A 13,299-nucleotide genomic window follows, 5' to 3' on the forward strand; every position below is an offset into this window, starting at 1 on the left:
CTTCAGAAGTCATCCGACACTTAAACTAGATGGTTGCTCTAATGCTCGGTCCCCACTGGCTGAGGAGGAGGAGATGTGGCAAACATAATCCATCCAATTCAAGTATACCATGAAGACTGAAATCAGTCAATGGCAGCTCACAGCATGTATACAGTTCTGTTTTTCATTTCAATCTCTCTGTCCTGTTTTTATGTGCATTGTCATAATTGTCAATCACGTGAAGAGACTAACATAGAGTCAAATGACGAATTAGTACCTTTCTGGAGGAAGAGGAGTGAAATATATCAACATTAGACAACCATCAGATTGACAATTACCACCAGCAAAACTAACACAGTTTGCAAAGTCACTTAGATATTCTTTATTATGTGGCTGCTGTTTCCATGTATATTTTTGTTAACCACTTCTGAAAGCATTAGAGTTGAGGGGAAAAGGGTTATTTGACTGATGATCAATTAGAGGACTGGGTAAGGCTGATAAACTGGAAATAGTCAATGAGAGAGGTGAGCATTCAGACAGAAGGTGAGGGGGAGGGTTATCAGGAGTTTGAAGCAAGTGGAGGGAGGGAGGGGATGTAGTGATGGGACCACCTCGTCCTGTAGTGTTGTGATAACAGCAGCAACATCCTGATGAATGGCAGCTGCCTTGGGAGGATTTTTATAGGGAAAAATTATTTGATTTCTGTTTGGAAGTGGGTGGGGGAGGGGGGGGGGGGGTGCATGCAATATTTATACCACCTGAATGGGGGGAGGAGGCATTCAGACACATCAAAGTTTAGAATCCTCACAGAGGAAAACATCACAAAATTCAAAGCTTCGGGGGTTTGTCCCCAGGTTGGCAAAACAATTTCCCATTTAACATTTTCTGAAGCCTCAAAAAGTCTCAATATTCACTCTTCAATGGCAACAATGACCAAGATTTGGCACATTCTATCATCTGATGTCAGCCTTTATTGGCTGAAACTAAATCTGACTTGGCTCAGAGGCAGAGTAAACACCAACAATAAACCATCTTGAGTGCATGAGAAGCGCAATAAACTCCTCAATAGTTGTGCAGCAACACACACAACCTATTGGTTACCTGAAGATTTTGGTATCAAACTTTATACAAGACTGACTATTTCCCCAAAATGATACAGATCAAAATAAAAAATACTGACAAGATAAGGGTGTATGATCTACAGTTCTGATCTATATCATTAAAATTAAAAATAATTGCCCAATCTTATTCTGCCAGAGCCCAAGGCACCAGTCCAGTCACTTAAACCTAGATCAAGCATCATGATCAGTGTCGGAATACCCGTAATTACTCTCCAGAGACAAGAGCTATCACAAAGAATTTATCGCACTTCACACTCCGCAAATACCATAGACACTTCCCATTTACTTTAAGTGGAGAGGAAGATAAAAGCAGTTGCCGTAACAAAAATACTATAATCACAGAATGCACCTCAAGAATATCTGACATGTTAACATTTAACAAGCCATCACCATATTTGATCAAAATGTGTAAAACCCCAATTTCTGCATCTACTGTAGGGCAGCATGGCAGCTCAGTGATGAGCTCAGACAGCACTGCTGCCTCACAGTGCCAGGGACCCAGGTTTAATTCCACCCTCGGGCAACTGTCTCTGTGGAGTTTGCACGTTCTCCCCATGTCTGCATGGGTTTCCTCCTAGGGTCCAAAGATGTGCAGATTAGGTGGATTGGCCATGCTAAATTATCCCATAGTGCCCACTGATGTGCAGGCTAGGTCAATTAGCCATGGGAAATGTCAGGTTATGGGGATAGGGTGGGGTCCTGGGTCAGCATGGGATGCTCTTTAGAGGATCAGTGCAGACATGATGGGCTGAATGTCCTCCTCTTGTACTATAGGACTTCTGTGCTTCTACTGAAAATTAATGCCTCTCATAGTGATTACATAGACAGTACGGGAGTTCAGACAATATAAAGCTACGTCATTTTACATGAGAAAACATTAAATAACATGGGAAATAGAAGAGGCCGGCTTTTCAGCCCTTTGAGGCTGCTTCATTATTTATTATCAACAGGGCTGGGCCATCTACCTTATAATTCAGGAGGTATTAGAGAAAATCAGCAGAAAAATACTCTTGACACTGCCAGACCTGGTGAATTTCTCCAACACTTTTTGTTTTTGCTTCAGATCACCACCATCTTTGTTTAATTTTGCCTTAAAATTCACCCTCCCACACTACCCTCACAATCTTCAGTTTCCTTCGTACATACGATTCCATTTAACAGTCTTTTAAAAATGTAATAACTGACTAGCTTACCAATTCTGCAGTTAAAATAATTACAAACGTTCACAACCTGTTAAGTAAAAAAAAACTCCTCAGTCCTATCCCACGGGATAGGGTGGGATGCTAGGTCTGTGTGGGATGCTCTTCGAAGAGTCAGTGCAGACATGATGGGCCAAATGTCTCTTCTTGCACTGTAGGACATCTATGTATCTACTGCAAATTAATGCCTCTCGTAGCTAGTACATACAGTATGGGGGTTTAGACAATATAAAGATATGTCATTTTACATGGGACTATTCTATTCAGTCAATTAAGGCTGGTCTTGAGTTTCTATTTTCAGACTGTGATTTCTAATTCTCAAGCCAATTCTCTAAGGATCTTTGATGAATCCTTTAGGAATATCATGTTTCCATTAGATTCAAAATTCTCAGGCCCAATCTATTCAGAATCTCAACAGAAGATAATCACCTCATTTCAGGAACCAATCCTGTGAAACGACTTTATTGCATTCCCTCGAAAACAAGAAAATTGCGGACAGTATTCCACATGGTTTCCCCAGCACCCTGCATAACTGTAGGCAGACTTATTTACTCTTCTACTCCAATCCTCTTGTAATGAAGACTAACATAAAATTTGCATTCCCAATTGCTTGCTGCAGCTGCATGTGAAACTTCCTGCTGTTTGCTATAGAAGAGTCCCAGCGAATACCAACATAAACTAGGTTCTCACTAGTAAAGTTAAACTGTTTTTTTTTCACTTTTCTTACTGAAGTGGATAAGTTCACAATTCCCACTTGCTATGTACTTGACCATTCACTTAATTTGTCTAAGTCCCTTTGTAGCTCCGATGGTCTCCTCACAGTTTGAGTGGTGACACTGGTATGTTTCAGTGGTTGTGCAGTTGGTGTGAACAGAAGTACATAAAGCACCTCAGATCAAATTTAATGAAGATTGTTTAAATTTACTCCAAAATTAGGAAATGTACAGCATTATAAACTATGTACAGTTCTGACATATTCATTCTTTGCTATAATGTGAACATTGTTGTTTGAAGCTGAGACTTACTTTATAAGTAAGGGGTTCAGTAATCCTTTGGAACCTGCAGAGTTAGGCCCAAATCAGACAAGTTGGACAATGCCTTGTGTAAGTATGATGTAAGCTGCGATGGCTGTATTTAAATATTTGGCGGTTTAAAATTTAATATTTGAGAGAAATAAGGAAGAATTTATTACAATATTCTGCACTGACCTTCATTCTTATCCTCTTAGCCCTCCATAGGTTTCTCCCCAACTCCTCAGTCTTTGGATGATCAACCAAAATGGACACAAAACAGAGGAATAGGAGGAAACTACATGCCCCATTGAGTCTCCATTATCATTCAATACAATTAAGGCTGGTCTTGGGCTTCAGCTTCACTTTTCATCTCCATCTCCTTTGATACACTGACATGTCAAAATCTGCCCATTCCATGTTAGATCCAGTGCACAATACAGCACCCACAGACATCCAGGATGCAGAATTCCAAAGATTCACAAAACCTTGACAGAAAAACATTCTAATTTTAGTCCTTAATATTTTAGGCCATATCCAAAGAAGATCCATATGTTTGAAATTCATTAGTCAGTAGAAGCAACCTCACCCTGTGAAACACCTTCACAATCTTCGATGTTTTAATGAAATCACCTCTCATTCCTATAAACTCCAGGGAGTATAGACCCTATTTTTTTAGTACCTCAGATATCAAACCCACCATGCCTGGAAACAATCTAGTGCTTATTCAGTGTACCATTAAGCATCTAAATCTTCCCTAAATATGGAGAGGAAAGCAATACACATTATACCAGGAGTAGTGTCATCAAATTCCCGTACAACTGCTGCAAAGCTAGTTTATTCTTGTACTCCAATACCCTTACAATAGAAACTAAATAGCCATAAGAACATAGAAAACAGAAGCAGCAGTAGGACATCTGGCCTGTCGAGCCTGGTCCGCCATTCAATAAGATCATGGCTGATCTTTTCAGAGACTCAGCTCCACTTTCCCACCTGCTCACCTTAATCCTTAGCTCCTTTACTATTCAAAAATCTATCCAACTTTGCCTTCAGCGAGGTTGAACTTCTTGAATTGCTTGTTGAATCTGCGTGATTTTCTTTGCTCCTCGTTTGAGTTGTTACAATGACAGACCAGAAACCCAAAGTACTTGTGACAATTTTTAACTTGCAATTTCAAAATGTTTCTTTGAAAGAAAAAGCTGATCGAGCCAAAATTGACCAATTAATGTGTCCAAACCAGAGAGAGAGAGAATATAACACTTGAAGTGTCAAAAAAACTTCAAGCAGGTTGTACTCTGTCTCACACTGTACTTGTAACCACAAAGGTAACAAGAGGCTAAAACCCCAGCTCAACAGCAAACTATCCCACTGTGGATTATGTCTCCAAACCACATGTGCTTGTGTATTTCTTTTGAAAGATGACACAAGGAAAAGGTTTACAAATACCAGTTTCAACTCTATTGGAGTGTACTACTAGACTAAATGCTCTTGTGTGTACCTGCCTGGATTTGAAGAAGTGGGGCCAGGTTACCTTGCTTCAGCCTGGAGATCAACATATCCCCATCTGGAACTGTAATCTGGAACCTCACCTGGCACATAGTCATAACAGAAATCTCTCTAACATCAACATTTACAAGCTTCATGTCTTTTAAAAAATAACCAATTCTTCCAACCAAAGAGAATAACTTCACACCTTCCCACATTATATCCCATCTGTCACCTTAGTGCCTATTCACTTGATTTATGCATATCTCTTTGCAGCCTGTGTCCTCCATCAAATTTGCATTTCTACCTAGTCTGATAATCTCAACAAACTTAGATATACTCCTCGCAGTCTCTTTGTCAAAGCCATTAATGTAGCTGGGAAACAGCTGGTGTCTCCGCATTGATCTCTGATCACCTATGTTGACTTTGATTGATCATATTATTTTCCAAGTGATTTGTTCAGGCATCCTGCTGCATAGATTCCAACACTTTCCTAATAACTGACAGTTAATTGGTAGAAAGTTCCTAGTTTTCTCTCTCTCTCTCTCGCCTTTCTTGAAAAGTGACATTACATTTGCTAACTCCTAAACTGCTGAATTTGTTCCAAGATCAAGGGAATTTTAGAAAATCATAGCCAGAGCATCCGTACCATTTATAACGATAGAAAGTAGGCCATCATATCCTTGAATTTTTTTTGTACGTTTTTTCCTTAGGATTTTCCAGCTTATTTTCCATGCTTAAATAAGTGCCTCTTTTTTTTTAGTTTCTAAGTAAGCATTTAGTTTGTAATTTCATCTCCATCTTCTTTGATTCACTAAACTGCCAAAAATCTATCTATCCCAGCATTAGATCCAGTACACAACACAGCATCCACTGACATCTAAGCTGCAAAATTCCAAAGATTCACAATGCTTTGAGGAAAAAACAATCTCATTTCAGTCCTCAATGTTTAGGCCATGAATACAGGCACAAATATTTGTTCAAGGTCTGCGCATATCATCGTGCCCATAGTAATTTATTTTGTCTCTGCTTTTAAGGGAGAAAGTGAGGACTGCAGATGCTGGAGATCAGAGCTGAAAATGTGTTGCTGGAAAAGCGCAGCAGGTCAGGCAGCATCCAAGGAGCAGGAGAATCGACGTTTCGGGCATGAGCCCTTCTTCAGGGCTTTCCTGAAGAAGGGCTCATGCCCGAAACGTCGATTCTCCTGCTCCTTGGATGCTGCCTGACCTGCTGCGCTTTTCCAGCAACACATTTTCAGTTCTGCTTTTAAGGGACCAATGATGACTTTAGTCACTTGCTTCCTTTTAAATATATGTAAAAGATTTTGCACTCTATTCTTATATTCCTGATTAGTTTGCTCTGTTGTTCTCCTTTCCATCTTTTTATCTACTTTCTTGGTATCCCTTTGCTGGTTTCTAAACACTTCTCTCAGAATTGTTCCTCAGCAAAGGATCAATGCACCTGGGTTTACCATTTGATCTCGAGAGATGATTTTGCTATATTAAAATTGGTGAAGGAACAAGGGAAGAAAGTTTCCTGTTACAAACGCTGCTACATACCAATGAAAAACCAAAAAGGGTTTCAACTTTCAGGTTATTATAGGCTCCATTATTTACTGCTTAGCTCTTCTTTCAAATCTCTTGCACCTAGGAAAGCACTCAATCAAGAGAGAAGTCAAGCATTGTGTTCCCAGATCACAGAAACGTGGCTATGTGCCTAGCTGTCTCCCTTGTGCAAACAAGTATATCACTTGGGGAGTGGTGAGTCTGTGCAATCCCTCATGGACTGGCCAGGCCAGAATCTAGCTAATGTAGATTTCAGACTGGTTACTTAGAGATTTAAGACTATTTATTGAAGAATCCTGTGAAGAGATTGATAGAGTTTGTTACAGTTTAATCAAAGAGCATTGGTAGAGTCTGATAAATACTGTTTTTCCTTGATAAAGCATACAATAAAGTGGTGTTGGGTCTTTCCCCGATCCCTGTCCCTTTGTCTATCTCACCATGTAACATGCCTACATTAAAAAGGGTTACTGCAAACTTGTCAAGTTTAGTCAGGGCATGTTTACCCACCTTTCACTTTACAACAATAATGCAAGGAGCAACTCAGCATTAAGAAACCGGAGCAAAATTGGGCGATAGAAATTGGGGGAAAATGGCCCACTGGTTGGAATGGGCTCAGTGCACTGCTCAAAAGAACTCTTGGGACTGAGATGATTGATCTCTAACAATCTCAATGCACTTCCTTTATGCTAGATATGACTCCCACCAATGGACCATTTTCTCCTGACTCCCATTGAGTTCAGCTATGTTTGGGTTCTTTGATGCCTGAATATATCTTGAATTAAGTTTGTCTTTGTACCCAGTTCACATCTGCATACCCATGATTTTCACTGGTCAAAATAATACTTCATCCACTCTGCAAATGGTAGTGAGAACAATGGGTATTTATTGTCACACTGTAATTAGAAAGTTTGGAAAAGCTGACAGAAATTCCTCTCCTCTTTTTGAGCATTGCCAACTCCTTTAGCCAGGGCACATATCCACAGACATTTCACTGATTGCGTTTTCTGGTAAACAAAGTTATAACAAAAAACCTGGTTGAATTCCTGCTGCCAAGTGAAAAAGGAGTTAAGAAACAGTTGAGTTTTTCATTCTATTTAGAAAAACAAAGCATAAACTGACTAACTCCTAATGGAACAAATAAACTGATGTCCATCTTGCAATTATGGCTTTGACATTATTTATTGTACAAAGTACACTACACAATCCTCTTAAACCTTAGGATCATAGCATTATAGATTTCCTACATTGCAGAAACAGGTCGTTTGGCCCATTGGGTCCACAGCGACCCCCTGAAGAGCATCCCACCCAGACCTCACTCACCTCCCCACTTCACCCACCCCCCCCCCCCCCTCCCCTTTCCCTGTAACCCTGCATTTAGTATGGGGACACTGCAGAGGAACTTAGTATGGCCAATCCATCTAACCTGCACATCTTTGATACAGGGACTAAACTCCCTTGCACATCTGGGGAGAAAACTGGAACACCCAGAGAAAACTCCACATAGACAGTCGTCTGAGTCTGGAATTGAACCCAGTTCCCTGGTGCTGTGAGGTAGCAGTGCTAACCACTGAGCCACCATGTTGCCATGGCATAAACCTTGATAAAACGAAACTTACTATGATGTCAACTCACTTATCATCTTAGTGAGTTTTGAGAAGATTTGTAGCGCAGGATGAGTCCACTTATTATCTAGTAAGACACCTATCAATGGCATCAGTAAAATAATCTCCTTGGAAATATCTCTAAACGTTCCTGAATGCAATCTCAACAACAATGACAGCTTAAACAGCTTTGAAGACATAACACTCCAAAAGAATTCACAGAATCACAGAATGGCTATAGTACAGAAGGAGGCCATGTGGCCAGTCATGCCTGTGCTGACTTTGAGATAACAAATCGCCATGTCCTATTCCTCCTCTACCCCATAGCCCTCCAAATATTTTCACTTTAGACACTTAATCAGTTCCCTTTTGAAGGCATCAACTCTATTTGCCTCCATTACAAGTTCAGGCAGGGCATTCCAAACATGAGTCAAGAGTATGGTTCTGGAAAAGCACAGCAAGTCAGGCAGCATCGAAGGAGCAGAAAAATCAACACCCTTAATCAGGAATGCTCCTTGGATCTTGCCTGACCTGCTGTGCTTTTCCAGCACCACACTTTGACTCTAATCTCTAGCATCTGCAGTACTCACTTTCGCACATTCCAAATCTGAACCAGTTGCGAACATAAACTTTTTTGTTTAAACAGGTCACCACTGCATCTTTTTCCAATATCATCTGGTTCTTAAACTAACCGCAAACAGGAATAATCTCTCCCTATTTATTCTGTCCAGAACCCTGACAATTTGAAACCTCCATCAAATCTTAATCTCAATTACTCAATTGAGCTTTAGATTCCCAGGATGATTCCTTTGAACTTCTATCAGTGCTTTCTAACAGATTCTAGACTATCATTTCAAGATACACAAGACTGTTTAAATCAATACGATTTAGACATGATTCTCCCTCTCCTCAGATCATGCCTGACCTGCTGTGCTTTTCCAGCACCCCACTCTTGCGTCTAAATCAATGTATTCATTTAATGATTTAGTTTCATTCCTACAATTTTTTTAATATCATGTACTTACCAAAACCACTGGAACATGGTTCATGTTTGGTTTTCACTAATTAGTTTGCGGTCAGCATGTAAACCCTAAAGCAGTGCTGCTGAACTCACCATTTCTGAACCGTTTATTTGAGACACTCATACTCTAATTGTTTTAATAATACTCTAAAATCTAATTGTCCTCAATGTTGACATAACAGCTGTTCTTAATACCTTATCCACTTCATCTTGTCATTTGTTTCATCACAATAAAATCAAGAAGTCTGTTAAGACTCCTGTAAAGTAAGCCTATTTTTTGCAGCAGCATGCACTAAAAAGTTAATTGTTGCATTAAATGCGAATGGTGGTGCTGTGTGCCATTACATCATGGTACAATACTGCATACAGTTCTTTTCAAGTAAATAAAACTATGAAGGCTATCTTCAGCTACCAGTTTCAGTATTATGGGAAATCAAACCTTGTATTTATACCTTCCACACAGTAGAACTGCAGCTGTTTCACTAGTTCACAGATAAGAACCCCTTTATGCATACACACTTGGCTTGTTCTCAACAATCTCTCTCAACAGAAATGTATAAGATATGTGAGCAGGGACACAGCCTTTAAACAAGTCACACTGACCAAATGTTAGGAAGACAAAAGGGGAAAATGTTGGGTGCAATTAGGGTTGCCAACCTTCCTTTAGTAATTGAAGAATAATCACCTGATGCTGCCACAAGTAACCAAGGAAAAGTGTAGTACAGCATCAAACAAAAAGGAGGTGCATTATTCATTTTCTTTGTACACATTTATTTCAGCTACAAAATCATTGAAACTGGACGGAAAAAACAGAGAAGAAAGATCAATTGGAAAGTCATGTGATGAAATCTCTTGTAATGTCCAGCTAGAGTTGAGCAAACTCATTGTTCAAGAAGGTGCTAGTGAAAATCAGATGGCTTTAATAATTACTGTTGAAAAGACAGGGAACATAAATTGAGAAAAGAAAAAGCAAACTTTGATTTTGAAATACAGAATTACCTGTACCGCCCACTCCAAAGACAGACAAGGTGATAGAGTACGTGAATGATGCAATACTTTATTTCAGCTTACAGAAATGTAAATTGCATTTTTACACTAAATTTATGGCATGAGTTTATTTACTAAAGATGAGTGAACTCAATCTGTTCAAGCTCACCAAATAAATCGAAGACAGAGAATGAATTGAGGAATACATTATCAGTCTCTAGGTGTCTAGAATGAGCATGTGTGCAGCATGAATGTCATATGGTCTACACATTCCAGACTAAACTGTACAAAAAAAAAGTTCACCACAATAAATTTCAACTTTGCACCCACACTCATTCATAATTAAACTTTTTAGTATGCTCGAAATGACAGAAAACAAGCAATACAGTTTGTAATTTGCAATCCTACCTCCTGATTGGCTGAAGACAGTTGTTCTTCTAGTGTCGATACTCTTTCCAATGCAACTCGAAGACGCTCCCGAACCTTGAGAGATTAAGAACAGGAAATTGCATTCAAGAACTTTGCAAATCATCCTTATAGATTAAACTAATAAAACTGAAATTAGGATTAGAGCAGCACAGTAGTGGTGCAATGCATACCAAAGAACAGGACGACTGAAGTGCACTATTATATATAGGTTACATTTCCTTGTTGTGCTGCGCTCCTGTGGGTTTAAACGGGAATGGGGTGGAGGATAGTGGGGAGAGGGAGTATCATGGTCAAAGCAGAGTGGGCTACATAATTCCCCAGCAATCATCAAATTATGTGGAATTGAGAATAGCAGTCTCTTAGGGTGTGGTTTTATATTACCCACTATGGTGAGAGAGAAATTGATTTTCAAGTGCTTAATGATTGCAAAGACATGGGTCTCTATGTGCGCTCTGCTTTTAATTCAGTTGATAATTCTCGAGTGGGTTTGCACCCTCTGAATGGGTGGTACATCTGGCATCAACATTTTGCCACATTACAAAACAAAATTCATCACTGAACAGCATGCTTGCTACAAATCTGACCAGAAACGCGAGCATGTGAAACTCCAGTACAAAATACAGCAACAAATATAAATTGGCAATCCTGTTCTGCAGTAAGAGACAAGGTCAACTGAATGCCACAGATATAACACAGATATAACACCAGCAATCCCTAAAACAGAAAATACTTTTGTGTGATCTAAATGTGGCAAAATAATTGTATGCAGAGCTAGCAGTGCTGCTGGGAAAGCAGGAAGGAGAGACGGAGACAGAAACTGCTCATATTGACACTGTTTTCTCATTAAATAGTCAGCATGATAGCAAGCACATTCAAAAGGGAAGTCAATAGGGCTTGTGACAATGAAAGCTTTCGGAATAATTCAAACACAGTCATTGTTGATAAAGGTCTGAATTCTGACTATATCTCAGGAAATAAAAGGATCACAAGGAAATATGTGGAGAATGTAAAGTCATTCTATGGACAGAGTATAGAAAAATCACTGAGATTTACTTTCTCAGGGTATAAACAATCTCCCTTTAGCTGAATTGTTGTTTGCTCAGATCATTAATAAGTTGATCAGTACCATTAGTTGCAATGGATAGTGAGTACCACTTGACTTTAAATAAAATACTGTGACATGTGGTAACAAACAGGCTGCTTCTGAACATAAGAATATAACATTTAAAAAAGGAGCAAGGGTAGGCCATCTGGCCCGTCGAGTCTGCTCCACCATTCCGTAAGTTTATGGCTGATCTTTTCGTGAACTCAGCTCCATTTACCTGCCCACTCATTATAACGCTTAACTGCTTTACTGTTCAAACATCCACCTTTTCCTGAAAAACATTTAACAAAGTCGCCTCAACTGCTTCACTGGGCAAGGAATTCCAGATTCACAACCCTTTGGGTGAAGAAGTTCCTCCTCAACTCAGTCCTAAATCTTCTCCCCCTTACTTTGAGGCTATGCCCCTAGTTCTGGTTTCACCCGCCATTGGAAACAACCTCTCAGCTTCTACTTTAACTATTCCCTTCATAAATACATTTGTTTCTTTAAGATAACCCTCATTTGTCTAAATTCCAATGAGCATTAGTCCCAATCTACTCCAAACTCTCTGCATAAGCTAATCCTCTCCATTCCAGAATCAAACTAGTGAACCTCCTCTGCACCCCTCCCGTGCTAGTCCTTTTTCAAGTAAGGAAACCAAAACTGTACAGAGTACTCCAGGTGTGGCCTCACGAGCACCCTGCAGCATAACCTCCCTGTTTTGGAACTCCATTCCTTAAGCAATGAAGGACTCTATTGTGCTCTCAAGCTCCGCAGTGATCCTTCAATAAGCACCAAGTAATTTTAACAATTAGGTGTCACTGGCAGTTCATGTGAAATCTCATACTGACAAACATAGCTATCTGTCACTTTCCAAGTTCTCTCTTCTATGGCATATTTTCAACTTTCTCTATGTAATCATGCCAAGTTTCTGATATATTAGCAACCTGAGCAAATGGAATACACATGGATGTTTTGGGTTACTTTCACATTGGTAGGTAACCAAGCCATTAATGGAATCAGCATGCTGATTGTCTCCATGACTGATGTCATTATGGGAGTCACTTCAAAAGGACATGAAGCTGGAATTAATTATGTTATGAACTGCAGACATAAATCTAGCAATCCTCGGTTCTACAGCACTGCGTCACTAGATCCCAATTTGGCAACTGTCAACTTGGGAACATTCCACTTTCAGCAATATGTAATGGAAGACCTATCTGGGACATTTTCAAATCATGGCTGTTGTGATTTGTCACTGCCCAGGTCAATTCTGACAGAGACAGGCAGCACTCAAATTTAAGACTATCATTTATTATTATGGAGAAGGACGATACATCCTTTTCAATACCAGTTGCTTTTGCACATGAGGGAGCTGAGCAATTTGCAGAAAACACATGGTGCAGCTAGCCTTCTGCTCTTCAAGGCAATCTTTAAAAGCAGACCAGTAGAGAATATGGATGTCATTAAGAACATTCAAGATGACAGTATGTTTTTGTCTCACCCTCATCCTGCTATCTGACACACATATTCTTGATTTGATTTATTATTGTCACACGTACCTAGATACACTGAAAAGTTTTGTTTTGTGTGCAGTACAGGCAAATCATACTATACCGTGCTTTACAGTAACAGAACAGAGCCAAGGGATACAATATTACAGCTGCAGAGAAGGTGCATAAAAAGTGAGATAAACTTTGAATTTAAAATTTGAGTGGTCTATTCAGAAGACCAATAATGGTGGGGAAGAATCAGTGCTTGAATCTGTTGGTCCATATGGTTAAGCTATTGAAATGAAGGAAATTGCAGACGGCATAA

General features: G+C 39.6%; 1 protein-coding gene across 6 annotated transcripts in view; it reads right to left on the reverse strand.

Annotated features, from left to right (window-relative positions):
• ppfia4 (PTPRF interacting protein alpha 4) overlaps positions 1 to 13,299 on the reverse strand; it is a 696,847-nt gene that overhangs the window by 179,133 nt on the left and 504,415 nt on the right. For all 6 annotated transcript variants that reach the window (XM_072563249.1, XM_072563254.1, XM_072563250.1 and 3 more), the window contains exon 4: positions 10,377 to 10,451. In XM_072563249.1, the coding sequence (XP_072419350.1) occupies positions 10,377 to 10,451 (75 nt within the window). The remainder of the gene's footprint in view (positions 1 to 10,376; positions 10,452 to 13,299) is intronic.

This window comes from Chiloscyllium punctatum, chromosome 45 (assembly GCF_047496795.1).
Source record: "Chiloscyllium punctatum isolate Juve2018m chromosome 45, sChiPun1.3, whole genome shotgun sequence".
NCBI classification, from domain to species: Eukaryota; Metazoa; Chordata; class Chondrichthyes; order Orectolobiformes; family Hemiscylliidae; genus Chiloscyllium; species Chiloscyllium punctatum.